Raw genomic sequence first — 18,976 nt, 5'->3', positions numbered from 1 at the left:
TGAGGAGGGGATTCAACTGGCCAATGGATAAAAATCTAAAAATAGTGTGGGATGATTTTTTTAAGAGCACAAATTTAGTTTCTGTGTAAATTTACCCCCCCCCCCTTTTTTTTTTTTGTATATGGAGCTTCCCAGGTCAGGGGTTAATTGGAGCTGTAGCTGCTGGCCTACCCCACAGCCACAGCAACACTAGATCCTTAACCCACTGAGCGAGGCCAGGGATCGAACCTGTGTCCTCATGGATACCAGTCAGATTTGTTTCTGCTGAGCCACAATGGGAAATTCACTTTACACATTTTTGATGCATAAAACTTTTTATATAAAAATATCTGGTCTTGGTGTTCCCATCATGGCTCAGCGGAAACAAATCTGACTAGTATCCATGAAGATGCAGGTTCCATCCCTGGCCTCACTGAGTAAGTTAAGGATCTGGTGTTGCCCTCAGCTGTGGTGTAGGTTGCAGATTCAGCTTGGATCTGGTGTTGCTGGGGCCACAGCTCTGATTTGACCCCTAGCCTGGGAACCTCCATATGCCACGGGTGCAGCCCCAAAAAGCCAAAAAAAAACCCATATATATATATATGGTCTACTAAACATTCTTCCGAAGCCAAGATAAACACAGATACATGAAGTATATACGAATATTAGGATTTTTTCCTTTTTCAAATTTGAGATATAGTTGACATATGAGTTTTAGGTGTACATCATAATGATTTGATATTTGTACATATTGCATAATAATCACCACATAAGTCTAGTTAACATCCATCACCACACATAGTTACAAATTTTTTCTTGTGATAACTTTACAGATCTACTCTCTTAGCAACTTTAAGTATACAATACAGTATCATTAACTATAATCCCTGTGCTGTATGCTATATTTCTGTGACATAACTTTTGATCACCTTCATGACTATTAGTTTTTAAAATAAACTTAATTACAATTGAAATCTAGAAACATGGGGAACATAGATGAAGAGTTTTCATCTTTTTTTCTCTAATGGAATACACATTTATATGTCATTCTTTGAAAGAAAATCTCCAGCTGATAAACATAGGCTGTAAGTACATAAACATATCTTTACTGTTTCATTATCACATGAAAATGAAGAAGAATGACAGAGTATTAAACATATTAGGATGCTGAAAAGGACTTAATCTTATTTGGCATAACAAAAGAGTAGAGACTTTTTTCTACTTTAGGTTATTATCAGAGCAAAACTATAATATTATTCTTTGTTGTGTACATTATGCATACATTGTTTTCATATTAGAGGTTCTTTTAACTAGGAAGTATAAACTGCTGCAACTTTATTAAAAATTTTGCTAATGTGTATCAGAAACCTTAATATTGTTCCTTTCAACCAGGTGCATTTTTTTCTTTAGAAATATGTCTTTAAGGAGTTTCGGTCGTGGCACAGCAGAAATGAATCCGACTAGGAACCATTAGGTTGCCGGTTCGATCCCTGGCCTCACTCAGTGGGTTAAGGATCTGGTGTTGCCATGAGCTGTGGTGTCGGCCTCAGATGCAGCTTGGATCTGGTGTTGCTGTGGCTGTGGTGTAGGCCTGCGGCTACAGCTCTGATTCGACCCCTAGCCTGGGAACCTCCACATGCTGTGGGTGCAGCCCTAGAAAAGACAGAAAGACCAAAAAAAAAAAAAAAAAAAAGGAAGAAGAAAGAAAGAAAAAGAAATATGGCTTTAAAGAAACAATCAGTTTGGAAAAATAGCAAAAATGTAGAAACAAATGTCCTATAATGGGAGAAAGGGTGAATTAATTACCCCAAATTTTAGTGCGGAATATCTTCATTAAACATTAAATATAGTGTCATTAAGGATAGTGTTTTTGAAATACCTTTAATGGCAAAAGAATTTCTCTTCATCTGATGTGAAGTGCTCTAAGGAGTTCCTATTGTGGCTCAGTGTGTTAAGAACCCGACATAGGAGTTCCTGTCGTGGCTCAGTGGTTAATGAATCCGACTAGGAACCACGAGGTTGCGGGTTCCATCCCTGGCCTTGCTCAGTGTGTTAAGGATCCGGCGTTGCCGTGAGCTGTGGTGTAGGTTGCAGACATGGCTCATTTCCCGAGTTGCTGTGGCTCTGGCGTAGGCCAGTGGCTACAGCTCCGATTCGACCCCTAGCCTGGGAACCTCCATATGCCGCGGGAGTAGCCCAAAGAAATAGCAAAAAGACAAAAAAAAAAAAAAAAAAAAAAGAATATTGTAATAGAGATGTGTGTGGTGTAGAAGTATATAAGGAAGGAATGTGCACTTCTGTTCACATGATCAGGGAAATCTACAAAGAGGCGACGTTTGAATTGGGTTCTAGTGGGTGAGTAGGAGTAGTTTATTAAGAGGTAGAAAGGCATTTCAAGCAGAAGGAATACGTGCAGAGGCGTCATAGTGGAAGAGCATGACCCATCCAGGGACCTGAAGTAGTTTGATATGACTGGAAAGAAGAGTAGAAGAGATAAGTTTGTATTTTAGCTTCTTGGCAAGGGAAACGTAATGAAAGTGTTTTAGGAAGGGTCATACCATAGTAAAACTGTGTTTGATTATTCAGGCTTTGGGACAGAGGCCACGTTTGGAAGGGTATTAGATGTGAGACATTAGGATACTACTGCCCTAATTCAGATGAAGCATTATGCCAGCTGTGAATGAAGAAGGGGGCATTTTCAGCAGAAATTTAGGAGGCGCAATTAACAAGTTTTAGTGGCTAATTGGACTTGTTGCTCACTGAGGGGGAAGGGAAAGCCAAAATCATGTCCATCATTCCTAACTTAAGTGACCAGATGGATGCTGGTACCATCAAACAGGATTAAGATAAGTAAACCAGGAGTGAAGCAGAAGCCCATTTGTGGGAGGAGAGGTGTTACAGGATCCTTGGATAGAGAAATTGTTACTTAAATAGTGCTTTGGAGTTTAGCAAAAAGATTTGTTGTGGAAACCTAGATAGTGGTGAACTCAGTTTCCCAGTTCGTGAATGTAATACTTTCCAGGGAGAGAGTAGGAGAATTAGGAAAACCCTGGTGGAAGTTGTACTGAGTGGCCAAGAGACTAAAAAGAAACTTTAGAAGTGAAGAAGCAGGAGAGCAGTGTCTTCAAAGATGATGGAGTACCTTTTTTTTTTTTTTTTTTTTTTTGTCTTTTTGCCTTTTCTTGGGCTGCTCCTGTGGCATATGGAGGTTCCCAGGCTGGGGGTCTAATTGGAGCTGTAGCTGCCAAGCCTACGCCAAAGCCACAGCAACTCGGGATCCAAGCCGAGTCTGCAATCTACACCACAGCTCACGGCAACGCCAGATCCTTAACCCACTGAGCAAGGCCAGGGATTGAACCTGCAATCTCATGGTTCCCAGTCGGATTCATTGACCACTGCGTCATGATGGGAACTCCAATGATGGAATACTTTTGGAATTCCTGCTGTGTCGCAACGGTATTGGTGGCCTCTTGGGAGCTCTGGGATACAGGTTCGATCCCCAGCATGGCACAGTGTGTTAAAGATCTGTCATTGCTGCAGCTGCAGCTTGGATCTGATCCCTAGCCCGGCAGCTCCATGTGCCTCAGGAAGGCAGAAAAAAAAGACAATGGAATACTATTGTGTTAGTTTTCTACTGTTCTATAACAAATTACCACAAGCTTAATGGCTTAAAAAAAACCCACTCATTTATTAACTTATGGTTCTATAGGTCAACATGACTGAGTTCTCTGTTTAGGATGTCAAATCCACTTTCAAGTTCATTCTTGTTGACAGAATTGCAATTATAGGACTAAGGTTCCTGTTTTCGTTCTAGCTTGGAATCTTGGACGGCCATCTTAGAATTCTGCCTGCTACAAGTGTTTTATGAAGGATAAATGGCAAATAAAATAAGAATTGAAAAACTGTCGTTTGGTCCTTGGTGACTTGTCAGTAGCAAGAACAATTTTAGCACGATGGTAGGAGCAGAAGCCAGATGCAGTCAACTGGAAGTGAGAATGAAGTAGAGCTAGGATTCAGAGGTTTCTTTCAAACAGCCTATCTGGAATGGGAAGAAGAAAGTTAGGCATAATTAACTGATAATCCAGGTCTCAAGAAAACTAGATGGAATGAGCTCTAGACTGCAGATGGAAGGATTAATTGTGGACCTGCAGGGAAACTCAGCTTCCTGTGAGATAGGAGGAAAGCAAATATGAGTGGAAATACAGATAAGTTTGTTAAGGGCGTGTAGGCAGCTGAGAAATTGAGCATATTACTGCCTAATATGTTCATTTTCCTCTTAATGGTTAGAGACAGGGTCAGTAAAAAAGCAGGTGAAGGTTTTGATTGCTACTTGGAGCCTAGGAGGTCTTTCATAAAATTGTTGAATGAATGAATGAATTGAAGACTAATGGACAGAGAGGCAAGAAACGTAAAGAACCGCAGGTGCTCTTCAAACCACACCTGACTCATCTGGCTCCCCTTTTGTTCCCTTTGTCTTGTTCTGTTCTCAAACTTAGTCTGATTTAGAATTGCTTAACAGGTCCTTACTCAGAGGATGCGGACTTCCTTCTTGTAAATAGGCCTTAATAATCTTAAAAGCTTTCTAGGTTACTTAGGGAGTATCTAATTTACCATAGTTGAGCAAAATTATTTTTTCCCTCCTTATGCTCTGAGGTATTTGAAATCAAGGGATTTGAGCTTTTCTCATCTTTGCATTTAGTGCCTCTATTACAAGTCTGGCACATAGCAACTCCCCAGTTTATTTCTGTAGCTTAGATGACCCAGACTTAAGGCTCCCTTTCTTATGTGGCCAGATAGTGCTATTTTTTCCTTTTTATCCTACAGAAGATAGTTAACCTTTACATATACAGGTTTATATTTTATAAATTTAAAGAAAGTATAACAAAAATGCAAAAAAGTGCAAAAATCCTAGGTGTCCCGTTTTCTGAATCTTGAAATACACCTGTGTAACAGTATCTAGTTAAAGGAACAGAGTATATCATCAGCATCCCTGCAGCCTCCTTTCATGTCCCCTATCAGTCATTATTTCTCTGCAGAAGTCACCAGCATGCTGTCTTCTAGCCCTGTAAATTGGATTTATTAGAACTTTATATAAATGGAATTATGTAGTATGTATTCTTTGGTGTCAGACTTTTTTCACTCAGCATTGTAGTCATGCAGTTCATCTATGTTATGAGTTGAAGTCTATTCATTATCTTTGCCTTATGATATTCCATTTTATGACTCTCACAAATTTACTTATTCAATCTATTGTAGATGGACATTTGCATTTTTCCCCAGATTTGGGCCATTATGAATAATGTTGCTTTAAACATGTCTTTTGGTGAACATATGTTTGCATCTTTGTTTGATATATATATATAGAGAGAGAGAAATGCAGAATTACAGGGTTATAAGGTGTGTCAATATTCACTTTAATAGTTCCTGCTAAATAGTTTTGCAATGTGGTTGTCTAGTTATACTAAATTAAATTATACTTCCTTCAACAGTGTTTGAGCATGAGTTGCCCCACACCCTTGCTAATGTGTGGTATTGTCTGTTTTTTCCAACTTTAGGCTAGCCATTCTGGTTTTATTTTTTATTTCTCTGATGATTAGTGAGGTAGAGCACCATATCATATGCCTTTTGGCCATTTGAATATCTTTTGTGGGAGCCTCTTGCCCGTTTTTCTCTGGGATGTTTGTTATTAATTTGTAAGAGTCCTTTATATACTTGGATTACAAGTCTTTTGAAAAAATATGCATATATGTTGAATATATTTTTCCCTTTCTGTGATTTTTCATTGTCTTTTGGTTATTCATTTAATTTATTAAATTTCTCCTTTATAGTTACTGCTTTCCCGTTGAAGACATTGTTGCCTACTCTGTCATGAAAACATTCTGTTCTTTTTTTTTTTTTTAATTAAAAAAATTCTTTTGGCTGCACCTGTAGTATATGGAAGTTCTCAGGCCAGGAATTGAATATGAACTGCAGCTGTGACCTAAGCCATAGCTGCAGGAATGCCAGAGCCTTAACCTGCTGCTCCACAGTGGGAGCTCTCTATATTCTCTTAAAGATTTTATTGTTTATTTTTTACATTTAGACCTGCAATCTGCCTGGAATTTATTTTTGTGTATGGTGTGGCAAGGATGAAGATCTCTTTTTTGCCATATGGATATTCAGTTGACTCCAATATTCTGTATTGAAAAGACCATCCTTTCATTACTGCAGTATTACAGTTTTCATAACCTTTTGGTCCATTTGCCTATTTGCTTATTCTTGTGCCAATAACCACACAAGCTAATTCCTATTGCTTTATAATAGGTCTTAATATCTGGTAGTACAAGTCCCTCTAGGTTTATTTTTGCCACCTAGATTGCCTTGGTATTCTTGGCCCTTTGCATACAAAAGTAAATTTAATTTAATAAATATTTACTAAATACCTGTTTATTATGTGGTAGGCACAGTCATGGATGTTGGGCATGTCGCTGTAAAATAGGCCTGGTCCTTTCCTTATAGTTGGAAAAGCCACTCACATAGAGTGAGATAAGAAGAGGGCTTAGGATAGAGCCCTGAGGAACTCAATATTTAAAGTCAGTTTGCAAAGAAGACAGAAGGAGTGTGTGTGCGTGCACATGTAGGCAAGCTTGTAAAGTCCCAAATGCAAGAACACCAAGGAAGGATAACATGAAAGAAGCCAAAGGAAGAAGATATATCTAGAAAGTATGGTCAGTTATGTCAATGTTGCTATATAAGGTCAAGCAAGATAAGACTAACAAAACATCCTTTGGACTTAGCTCTTAGTGGCTATTGTGAACTTAATGAAGCAGCTTTTGTGGAGGGGTATAGTGTGTGTCTTTATTAGATTGTAAACTCTTAGATGGGAACAAAGTTCCCTGTTCAATTAGTGCTTAATGAATGTTATTTCGTGATGATAATCCAATGATCTGCATACTGGTGAGCATTGTAAGGGTCAAAACTGTTTTATCCCACTTCCCATTCTTGCAGCTGATGAAGAAGTAATTGCTTTTGTAAATGGAGAGTAGTTTAATACTTACCCAAACCTTGGCTGTTTTAGATAATCAAAAACTATACTTCATCCATCCGTTCATTACATGTATTCATTTATCCAGCAACCACCAGCTACCCACAACTTAACAAGCCCTGTGCCAGAGATGTAAGTCAGGAAAGAAGGAAGCCTAGAAAAATGTTTTTGATCCATATATAATACCTCAATGAGTTAACTTTGCAGTTGCAATCTCTTTTTGCAGCCTTCCATGACTATTCAAATAGGGACTATGATTAAGCTTCGTGACCTAAAGACAAAATTTCAGAAAATGCTTCTTTTTTGGTTAAATAAAAGACAAGATTTCAGTAGAGAAGGTCTTTGTTTTTGTTGGGGGGGTCCTCCTATAATTTTCTTGGCTGTGCCTAAAGCATGCAGAAGTTCCATGGGCCAGGGATCGAAGCTGCTCCATAGCAGTAACCAGAGCCACAGCAGTGATAATGCCGGATCCTTAACCCACTGAGCCACCAGGGAACTCCTCTCCTATAATTTATTGTTTGCCTGGTATTAATTACACTTTGGTATATATTTGAGCCTTCTCTTTAAATTTGAGCGCTCATTTTAGGAATGGAAGAGCAGAGATAGTTCATTTTCAAATACAATAAAATTACATTAAGTATGGGCAGTGCTAATTATTATCATTTATCAAGAGTCAGAGGCCAAAGTTTATTTTTCTTCATTGGGTGAATTATTGGTAAATCTGTACTTGGGGTGAGGTGGATTGATAAATGCCCAAGTAAACAATCTTCAAGAACACCTGAATAACTTAAGAATTTACTTTACCAATAAAATCTTGACATATTAATTTCAAGTAATTTTTAAAAATCTATTTCTTAAGACAAGTCTTGGTAAGGATTTTATGAGGGGACTTTTTTTTTTTTAACTTAATTGAAGTACTTTAAAATGTAGAAGTTTGGTAGGCTAGGGAAGTCTTCAGGAATAAGATTAACCTTGAGTTGATCCTTACAGACTCTAGAATGAATATGGTGAGTATAGCACTTTGGCAGGAGTAAAGCATTCTTTAGGAAAGTAGAGGAGAAAAAAAAAAAAAAAGGGTAATATATGCTAAGTTCACACAGGAATAAGACCATTTAGTTTTTTTTTTTTTGTCTTTTGTCTTTTTTTTTTGTTGTTGTTGTTGTTGCTATTTCTTGGGCCGCTCCCGCGGCATATGGAGGTTCCCAGGCTAGGGGTCCAATCGGAGCTGTAGCCACCGGCCTATGCCAGAGCTTCAGCAATGCGGGATCCGAGCCGCATCTGCAACCTACACCACAGCTCACGGCAACGCCGGATCGTCAACCCACCGAGCAAGGGCAGGGACCGAACCCGCAACCTCATGGTTCCTAGTCAGATTCGTTAACCACTGCGCCACGACAGGAACTCCCCCATTTAGTTTTTTAAAAAGAGATTTTGGGGCATCCTCATTGTGGCTTAGTGGGTTAAGGCCCTGATATTGTCTCTGTGAAGATGTAAGTTCAATCCCTGGCCTTGATTGGGGGGTAAAGGAGCTGGTATTGCCTCAGCATAGGTTGCAGATATGGCTTGGATCCTGTGTTGCTATGGCTGTGGTTGTAGGCCTCAACTGCAGTTCTGATTTGACCCCTAGCCTAGGCACTTTCATATGCTGCAGGTGCAGCTGTAAAAAAGAAGAAAAAAAGAAAAAAAAAAAAAGAGCTTTTGGCAGATTGATTCTAAGTGATTTTTTCCTCTTCAATTGTTAGTTTTGGTTTTTTCCTTAGAAGTAACTAGAAACAAAGACTGCTGCAAATTGTAGTCTCTGGTAGTACTACTTTAGTTCTAATTGGTGAAGAGGGGAAATAGAAAATTAAGACAGTTTTAAATGATGCTTAACATTTTTAGTTGCAAGTTCAACCAGCATAATCATCAACTGACATTTACTCTGAACCCCTTGGACTAAATGGCATTGAACCAAACTCCCAAAGAAACACTATCTTTTGCTTATGTGAGCAAGCTGGTAATTGAACTATTGCTCTCAGAAGTTATAGATACCAGTTGATGTTAAGATGTTGTGAGATTCCAGCCTTGGAGTCAGGAGGTTAAGATAGTAAAAATGTACACTGAAAAAAAAATGTTTGTATAGAAACTATCAACTTTCTATCTTGAATGAAGAAGTCACTGCCCTAGGCAGTGAAATGTTAAACACGTCAAATTATTTTTTAATATTTTACCAAGTACAATTTTAGCTTAGAAGAGTTGAATTTTATTTGATTGATCATTGTATGAATAATACAAGGTAAACTTTCATTTTGATGAGTAAAATAAGGAGATGAGTTGCTTTAGAGCATATCAAGTAGAATCTCGAAATAAGTGAAATTTGTGCCTTTATTGAAAATCAAATATGGGAGTTCCCACTGTGGAATAGTGGGTTAAGGATCGAGCGTTGTCTTCGTGGTATGGGTTTGATCCCTACCCCCTCCCCACCCCCTCAGCTCAGTGGGTTAAGCATCTGGCATTGCCAGATCCCTGGCCGGGAACTTCTATATGCTGCAGGCGCAGACAAGAAAAAGAAAATCAAACACAAAGAAACCTTGGTGTATGTAAGACATAAGCAGAAAACTAGTGGATACCAGTGGGAAGAGGGGAGGGGCAAGATAGGGGTATGGGATTAAGAGATACAAACTACCATGTGTAAAATAGATAAGCTACAAGAATATATTGTATAGCACCGAGAATTATAGCTATTATTTTGCAATAACTTTCAATGTAATATAATCTATAAAAAATTGAATCATTATGTTGTACACCTGAAACTAATATAAATATGGTAAATCAGCTGTACTTCAATAAAAATACAGAAAATCAATTAAAAAAAGAAATATTGGTGGATAGGTGTCAAATTTGTGACTGAACCTCTTTTTAACCTGACCTCCAAGGTTAATATCACGTTTAATATTAAGGTACTTTTCATTTTATCATATTAAACATGTTTATTTAAAATATCAGATTTTAAGCAGCACCCCTACCCCCCCCCCCCCATCCTTCCCCATCCTATCTCTTTCGCTATGTTAGAGTTCCTATTGCTGGCTACCCAGTTATTACCATTCTATTACCATTTAAGGTGGCTCTGCTGGATTTATTTATCTTGAGTCCTATGATCCAGTTTTTCTTTTAACCTGGCTTCCTAAATCAAGTTGACAAACCAGTTTATTTTCCCCCCTATTCATCTCGACAACTCGTGATGAGATTGGTTAGGAAGATAAAATGTAATTCGGCACAATCTCTTTCCCTTAGAGTCGTATTCGCGAGGCTTCCTCCTTTCCTGGCTGAACGTGCTTTAGTCGGGCAGAGTACCTTGTGAAGGACTTCAGCCCCCACAGTTCCCTGTGTGCGCATGCCCTCTCTTCTTACAGTTGTCAAAGTGCTTTTGCCAGAGCGGTCACATAATCAACCCGAAAGAAGAAAATAAATACTGTACATTTAAAAATTTTATCGATCCTTAAAAACTGGACACTCAAAGGTAACTGCTGCTAAGAATTTGTTACTTGAAATTGGGCGATTGCATGTAAAGGAAGGTCTATTGTGTGTGTGGTGGGGGGAGGGGAAGGAGGTATCTATTTCTCGGACTTTGCTGTAAATAAGAAAAAAGAAAAAAACAAACCAAAAACCCACCCAAACGAACAAACTGTACAAGCAATTACTGACATTGCATATTACCTTTGTAAATGTTATTCTAATCTATTGCTTATCTTTTGTTTAAAAGGGTCTTATTTATTAAAGATGGGTCTTGACCTTGACAGTGAATTTATGCAGAAAGTGAAATTTGTCTTTAAGGAATGTTGAGAAGAGACATGGGTGTTCCTGGTATGGTTAAATTTCTAAATTTAATAAATATATTAATGTTAGTCATAGCCTTAAAATATTCTGAGTCCACCTTACTTTTTCGCTTTTTTGCTGTAGTACAGCATTAATTTTTTTCACCAAGAACATATAGTTAAAACCGAAAGCATTAACAGAAAGCATTAATATGAGCATTGGTAAAGCTGAGTGATATTAAAATTATAATCAAATGCACATTTCAGCCATGATGATATGCCTGTTGTAAAGACAATTCTAGCCCACTGGAAGAGACTCAAATCCCAGATTATAATGGTTTACTGCAGCACCGCTTAAACCAAGAATGAAAATGTCTCTTTCTATATCCGTTTCCTTTGGCAGCAATAGAACTTTGTGCTCTTGTGAATCCAAGCTTTGCTTGCCTCTTTGTCATATTTACAATACTGATTAAAGACACTATTTTAGACCAAGGGAACTAAGGAACACAAAACCAGTCTGAAGGAGGTTTTCTTGATAGTGGCTGGCAATTTGTGCTGTGTATTGGGTTGGGGTTTTTTGGTGGGGGGCTGGGAAGGGAGGAGTAGAAAGGGAAGTTAAGTGGCTTGTGAAGCTTTTCCTTGAGACCACTCTTTTGTCTGTGTATGAAACTTTAAAATGAAAGATTAAAATTTAAAAGATATTATTCAATAAAATAGTAGAGCTACTTTTAATCCCATTTCTTAGTCTGACATATTTTGCTTTAATAGCTAAGAGTGGTAGCATATGTTTTCTAACACATTTACTTTACAGCTGTTATTATCATGAGAATGTCCAAAGGCAGAACTTCTCTGTGTTTCTAAATGTCCTTTCACAAGTGTCCTGAAAAGATGCTTCTCCAAGTATGAGTTAATTAACTGCGTTAAATATATTAATAACTTTGTTGCAATTATACTGAATCATCATCTAAAAATAATTATATATTTGGTCATATGCTCTTTGAACATGTCAAAATATTTGTTTTCAGGGTCTGAGCACTGTAATATTTATGTTTTTAAAACAATTAACATGTTCTAAGGGATGAGCTAACTCAGTGATAACTATGTATATGGAAATCTGGTTTTGAGCGATTACTATTTTCATCCTTGAATGATAAAACAGGCTTATGGCAGAGGTGAATATAGCCCTTCTATGCGAAATGGAAAATACCATACACTCCTTATATGGCTAAATGAGGCAGTGATGGCAATGCACTATAATTACAATGTATGAGAATTTGGGACTTTGTACTATGCTATTTTTAACACTTTAACTAGCATATGGTAATTCAGGGTCTTCAAACCATAATCTTTCACTGCTAATACTAGTGATAAAAGAATGGATTCTAAATTTGCCGAAGTCTTGTGATCAAGGCAGCAGCAGGGGGATTCAAAGATGAAAATCTGGCAACCTCAGAACTATCTTGACTTTCTACTTAAATCTTAGAGGGATTTTTTTTTAAGCCCCACCCCCACCCCATAGTCGGTGTCCCTCCCCACCGCCCCCTCCTCCCTCTCTCTCTCTCCTTCTCCCCTCCCTTTCTCCTTCCCTCCCTCCCTCCCTCTTGTGCTCTCACTCTCTCTGACCTCAAATCCAACCAGAACACTTCTTCACTCTGCAGAGAAATTCTCAGGCTCCTGTTGAGACCTGAACCCCTGAGATGTCAGGAAATCTCTTGTGTGGCAGAATTGGAGACGCGAAAACCGGAGAATAAGCAGAAAACCCTTAATCCTTAGAGTAACAAGAAGCAAGCACTTCTAAATGTATCAGTAGATTTTTACCTCTTTAAAAACAGTGGGTTTCTTAAATGTCTCCTAACAAAATGGAGTAGCTGCAGTTACTGGGAGGCCAGAGAATGATTGTGCAGCTGAGTCCTCCTCCTAACAAATGCCAAGGATTTCCTCCCTCGTGGTTCGCCGCTGCTAAATGAAACAATTATCAAGGCAAGAAGGCAGTTTGCTAATCAAGGGGAATAAGACTACTGTTTCTTTAAAGTGCCCGAACTGGGAAGGGGGGAAGAAAGGGTCGTGTGTGGTGTCTTTTTAACCTTGCTGAAGGACGCAGCAGTATTTATTGACGTATGCAAATAGCTGGGGGAGGGTGGTGCTTGGGAAAAAACAGGAACCAGAATCAGTTTCTCATTGCAGGGTGAACGCTCTGAGTTCCGGTGAAGGGAAAAGAGACGTGGCGAAATTGCTGTCTTTCTGTCTTATAAGCACATCTCTCACTAATACAGAAAAGGAACCTAGGCATCAGAAAGGGTGAAGACGCTCTCACAGTATTTTTAGAGACCTTTCACAAGCGCCCCCCCCCCCCAGCCCGACCTGTTCTTCTAAATGGGAGATTATGGATTTGCATTGCAATTGGCTAGTAGCGGTGGCACTGGATTTTCGCAAGTAAAACACCCTCCTGCTTCAGCTAGGGGCATTAACGAACACATTGACAATAACGCGTCTCTCTTTTTTCCCGTTTCAGCTGCGCAAACCATGCAGGATGATTTACTGATGGACAAAAGCAAAACCCAGCCCCAGCCCCAGCAGCAGCGGCAGCAGCAGCAGCAGCAGCAACAGCAGCAGCAGCAGCAGCAGCCCCAGCCCGAGCCCAGCACAGCCGAAGCCCCGTCCACGCCCCTGTCCTCAGAGACCCCCAAGCCGGAGGACAGCAGCGCAGTGCCGGCCCTCAGCCCCGCCGCGGCCCCGCCGGCCCCCAACGGCCCCGACAAGATGCAGATGGAATCGCCGCTCCTGCCGGGCTTGGGTTTCCACCAGCCCCCTCAGCAGCCGCCGCCACCGCAGGAGCCCGCGGCACCGGGAGCGTCGCTGTCACCGTCCTTCGGCAGCACCTGGTCAACGGGCACCACGAATGCGGTAGAGGACAGCTTCTTCCAGGGGATCACCCCAGTCAACGGGACCATGCTCTTCCAGAACTTCCCGCACCATGTCAACCCAGTCTTCGGAGGCACGTTCTCCCCGCAGATCGGCCTGGCGCAGACCCAGCACCACCAGCAGCCGCCGCCGCCTGCGCCGCAGCCCGCGCAGCCCGCGCAGCCCCCACAGGCCCAGCCCCCGCAGCAGCGCCGGTCGCCGGCCAGCCCTAGCCAGGCGCCCTACGCGCAGAGGGGCGCTGCCGCGGCGTATGGTCACCAGCCCATCATGACTAGCAAGCCGTCCTCGTCCTCCGCTGCAGCGGCCGCCGCGGCCGCCGCCGCCGCTTCGTCCGCGTCGTCCAGCTGGAACACGCACCAGAGCGTGAACGCCGCCTGGAGTGCGCCATCCAACCCATGGGGCGGCCTGCAGGCGGGCCGGGACCCTCGCCGGGCGGTCGGCGTGGGCGTGGGCGTGGGTGTGGGGGTGCCTTCACCGCTCAACCCCATCTCTCCGCTCAAAAAGCCCTTCTCCAGCAATGTGATCGCGCCGCCCAAGTTCCCCCGCGCGGCCCCGCTCACCTCCAAGTCCTGGATGGAGGATAACGCTTTCCGGACTGATAATGGTAACAATCTGTTGCCATTTCAGGTAATGCTCCAGTGCACCTGCACACACCTTTCTGTTCCACTCCCTTTGCCTCGTCTTCCCTGCCATTTAAACGTCCATTCATTTTTGTTCTTTAAAAAAGGCAGTGATGCCCAACTCCCCTGCCCCTTTCCAAAACCTTTAGTTCACTGGGGGTGTTCCACTACTTGGGACAAGGGTGGGGGAACATTGCGACTGCTGCCCTATATATGTACCCTGACAAGGTAGAAAAGGGCCTTTTTCTTTTATTTTTTCCTTCATCATGCTTGTGCCTCTTATTTTGACCTTCTTTGACAAGAAAAGCTGCAAGTGTATGGCAAGGTGCCGGCATAGTCCCAGGATGAGTGGGCTGAGATGCCAGTCGTTTTAAGTAGCTACATACACATTTCAGGTTATGCAATCCTGGACTCAGGGTGTCTCCTGAAAGTGGGCCACTCCCAAACCACCCTGGCCTTACTCTTAAAGAGGTTAACAGCCCTTGAGTGGTGCTATTTCAGACAGTTGCATATGCTCAATTAAACTAATGTGAACACATGTGTTTATGTCTCGCTAAGGTGCTGGCATCATTAATAGCAATCAGCATATTGCCCCTGCCGGGAAAATTATGAGTGTGAGATTCCAATAAACTCTATCAGGGGCCAAGATGGAAGAGTGGAAATTCTAGGGGTATACCCATTTCTATGTTACCTAGAGGAAGGACTTAAAAATTGTTTTTTTTCCAGAGGAAAGAGACAATAGGACACGACCTTCAGAGCCATATTGCAATGGAGTCTATTTGCTAGCTAGCACTGAAATATTTAAAGCTGCAGTGTCCTTCAGTTGGGTTATTTAAGAAGACAATGCAGATCAATTACACCATTTGAGACTGGGCAAAGTGAAAGTCTTGCAACTTTAATGAAAAATGAGCCTTGTGTCTTGGTGTTAAATGCCAATGAAAAACCCAGGAAGTGCCCCAGACAAAAACGTTGAATGGAGCGTCCTTATTCTGTTCTCACTTTGTGATCCAGCCCACGGCCACATCGGTTGGCAGTGTCCTGGACATCTTGAGTTGGAAAGGGGTGGTGAGGGTGAGTGTTCACTGGGGGCCTTTGTTCTCAGGCAAACATTTATCCTTCACTTACAAATTGATTTGGCCATACACTTCTAGGCTCAATTTAAAAAGAAAAGAAAGGAAGGAGAGAGGAGGGCTTTGGATAAGACCCAGTTTGGATCTTTGGATCCAAGGAAATGAAACAGAAAAAAGGACTTCTTTGAGCATTGCTGAAAAATGGCAGAACGGACATTTGACAGGGTTATTAAGAAGCATATGATTCTCTAAGCTAGAGCAAAGGTTTTTAACCTGGACAGTTCAGGAGTGTTCCCTGAAACCCATAAATTGTGTGTGTGAGAGTTTTTCGTGAGATGATCTTAACAAATTTCTACAAGGGTCCTTCAGGATTGGAATATTTTAGTATTAAGATATATCGCTCCCCATTATCCTAAAGTTTATTATAATAGAATGAAGACACTGCAAGCTGGGATTAGTTTGATAGAGAAAAGGAGGCAGAATCTGCATTCTGGAATTTCTCTTTGCTTCTTTCTGTGTGTGGGGGGGCGGGGGGTGGCAGGGGGCCGGACAGGGAGACTGCATTTGGTAAGAGAGCCCATCTTTTTCTAATGGTCCTTTTTATTCTGCAGCTCTTTACCTACATCCATTCTTAAAAGATAACCTAAAATCTGATAGGGAGGTTTAAGGCCTGGAGACTGGTAGTGTAGACATCATTTACCTTTTTCTAGGAGTAGAATCTGAATACAGCTTAGCTTCTGATCAATTATCTCCAGAAATGGGGACTGGGGAGAGATTAAATCCATAAAATTTCCCCCAAACTGATTCTGACAAGTAACGTGGGGATTGCCAATTGTTTCTCAGCAAACCTTTTACCAGCCTTGCTAATGAGAGCCAGATGGACTGGATTGAGTTTGAACTCTTGTTTTCTCATCCCTGGTAGTGCTATTGAGTAGGGGAAAGATGGCCAAAAGATTTGTAGGAGGAGAGATTTGATTGAAAATTGAGCTTTATAAATTTGGCCTCAGGAAGAATTGCATGGACTTTATGTCTCATTTCTTTTTCTTTAAAATGGAGCTTCAGGGTTTTGAAGCAATATTAAAGCCAGAGTAGGAGGAACCTGGCTGTGTTTGGCTTGAAATATTACCAGACTTGGTTTGTGTTGAAAAGCATATCAAGTTTAAAAGACAAAAGCAAAATATCTTGAGTCTTGGGTATAGAATTTTACATGTTTGTGTATTTATTTAAATCATTTCTGTACTAAAGAACAAATACCTTAAGTAGTCCCTAATGACTTTTAAAAAATTATTTTGACAAATAGAACTTTTTTCTTTAAATTGAGAAATAGGATTTTTTTCTTCAAATTTTTTTCCTTTATGTTATTTTATAGAATACCAGTTTAATTTTTTTATTTCACAGACTCTGAGCTAAAAGAGGCTTTCAACAGTGATCTGATGTATCTTTTTTTTTTGGCATATGGAAGTTCCGGGGCCAGGGATAGAACACGCCACAGCAGCAACCCCAGCTGTTGCAGTGAAAATGCCAGATCCTTAATCCATTGTACCACAAGGAAACTGAGGAATGTATCTTCATATTAAAAAAAAAAATCCTTACCCCCCCCAACTCCAGCAGTGCGGCTTCACTCTCTTTTGCCAGCCAACACAATAGAATTTTTGGAGCTTTACTTCTGTGGTTTATATTGTGAAAACAATAATTGTATTTGAATGTGGTTTTTCAAACTAAACATTCTTTCTTACACCCTTCCCTTAGTTCAAATAAAGTTGATTCCTCTGGGTTGGGGTGGCTGCTTCCTTAGGGATTTCTTTTATTTAAAAGCTACTTCATTTCTGTAAGTAAGAAAACTGAGGTCCTAAAAGGTAGAGTGACTTAACTCAAGTACCAGAGCTTTGGCTAATTTTGTTGAAATGTGTCCTTAACTTCCCTGCAGCACTAGTGCTGTCAGGTTCTTTGGGCTCCATTCAAAGGGACTTACTAATCCAACTATCTCATGAGGTTCTCTATCTGGCTTTTAGTGGTGTACCCCCACCAACAGAGCTCAAGAGCAGTGAGGCACCCCACCTGGGGAATTAGACATATGGGATGCTTGGACTCAGCCATGGCCGTCAAAGGCCCTAACACAGTCAAATCAATTGTAGCTGGATTCATTCTCTATTTATGTGAGACAGGGTAGCCTTAGGTATGTGAAAGGACTAGAAGAGAGGATTTTTCTGTATGTAGTGAATTTGGGTTTAAATAGCATTTTTGTCCAGAGACGTTTAGAAGGGACTTTGAGATCACCTATTCCACTACACTGCTCATTTTCCAGAAGAGGATATTTTCAGATATGTGAAATGACTTGCCCAAGTTCAGGTGGGTAGTTTCTGTCAGAAGCAGACTTTGGAGGCAGATTGCCTAGGTTCAGCTCTCAACTCTGCCAGTGTTTGGGCAAGTCATTGGCCCATAGTAAAGTGCCATATAAATGTTGGGGTATGATTATTGTTATTATAATGTTGACCAGGGGCTCTGCATGATCTTATCATAATATGAATTACTGATATTACTGATTTTTCATCCAGGGCAATTTTGGAAAACTCTAAACTTCAATGTAATATTATTTAGTCTTTTTTTTTTTTTTTCCCCTGTCTGAAGGTACCCTCTGGTTACTGTAACAATGTGGTAATCCACCATTTACCTTTACAAATAGTTTCTCATTGGAACTTCTTTAAGGTAGGAGTTCCTGTTGTGGCTTAGCGGTTAACGAACCTGACTGGTATCCATGAAGATGTGGGTTCCCGCCCTGGGCTTGCTCAGTGGGTTAAGGATCTGGCGTTGCCGTGAGCTGCAGTGTAGGTCACAGATGTGGGTCGGATCCTGAGTTGCTGTGGCTCTGGTGTAGGCTGGTGGCTACAGCTCTGATTTGACTCCTAGCCTGGGAAGCTCCATATGCTGTGGGTTCAGCCCTAAAAAAAGACCAATTAAAAAAAAAAAAAAAGGAACTCCTTTAAGGCTATTATTATCCTCACTATCCTAATAAAGAAATTGAGGGTTGGAGCTCCCATTGTGTCTCAGCAGGTTATGAACCCAACTAATATCCATGAGGATGTGGGTTCAATCCCTGGCCTCACTCAGTGGGTTAAGGATCCGATGTTGGCTGTGAGCTGTGGTGTAGGCTGGCAGCTGCAGCTCCAGTTTGACCCTGTAGCCCAGGAGCTTCCATATGCTGCAGGTACGGCTCTAAAAAGCAAAGAAAAAAAAAAAAAACAGAAGTTGAGGGTTACTGCTGTACCTGACCTTCTGATATGTTCTGGAAATCGTGTTGTTAAAATATTGTATGTTAGAGTTCCCACAGTGGCACAAGGGGATCGGTGGTGTCTCTGGAGCACTGGGACACAGGTTTGATCCTGGCCCCAGCACAGTGGGTTAAGGATCCAGTGTTGCTGCAGCTGTGGTATAGGCCACAACTGTGGCTCACATCTGATCCCTGGCCTGAGAATTCCACATGCCACAGGGCAGCCAAAAAAAATTTTTTTTTTCATATCAATAGAAACAGGAAGATGGAGTTCCCGTCGTGGCACAGCAGAAACGAAT

At 41.1% G+C, this 18,976-nt stretch overlaps 1 protein-coding gene across 25 annotated transcripts in view; it reads left to right on the top strand.

Moving 5' to 3' along the window:
* The window catches only part of CPEB3 (cytoplasmic polyadenylation element binding protein 3), a 196,082-nt gene that overhangs the window by 21,960 nt on the left and 155,146 nt on the right, over positions 1-18,976 (top strand). For 6 of the 25 annotated variants that reach the window (XM_021073492.1, XM_021073509.1, XM_021073507.1 and 3 more), the window contains exons 1-2: positions 10,041-10,502; positions 13,310-14,346. In XM_021073492.1, the coding sequence (XP_020929151.1) occupies positions 13,321-14,346 (1,026 nt within the window). In that variant the 5' untranslated portion in view covers positions 10,041-10,502; positions 13,310-13,320. Of the gene's footprint in view, positions 1-10,032; positions 10,503-12,390; positions 13,096-13,309; positions 14,347-18,976 lie in introns of those variants that run through there. The other 19 variants (XM_021073505.1, XM_021073506.1, XM_021073501.1 and 16 more) reach the window with 8 other exon arrangements.

This window comes from Sus scrofa, chromosome 14 (genome assembly GCF_000003025.6).
Source record: "Sus scrofa isolate TJ Tabasco breed Duroc chromosome 14, Sscrofa11.1, whole genome shotgun sequence".
Classification (NCBI taxonomy): Eukaryota; Metazoa; Chordata; class Mammalia; order Artiodactyla; family Suidae; genus Sus; species Sus scrofa.
This window is presented reverse-complemented; position numbering and strand designations above follow the sequence as displayed.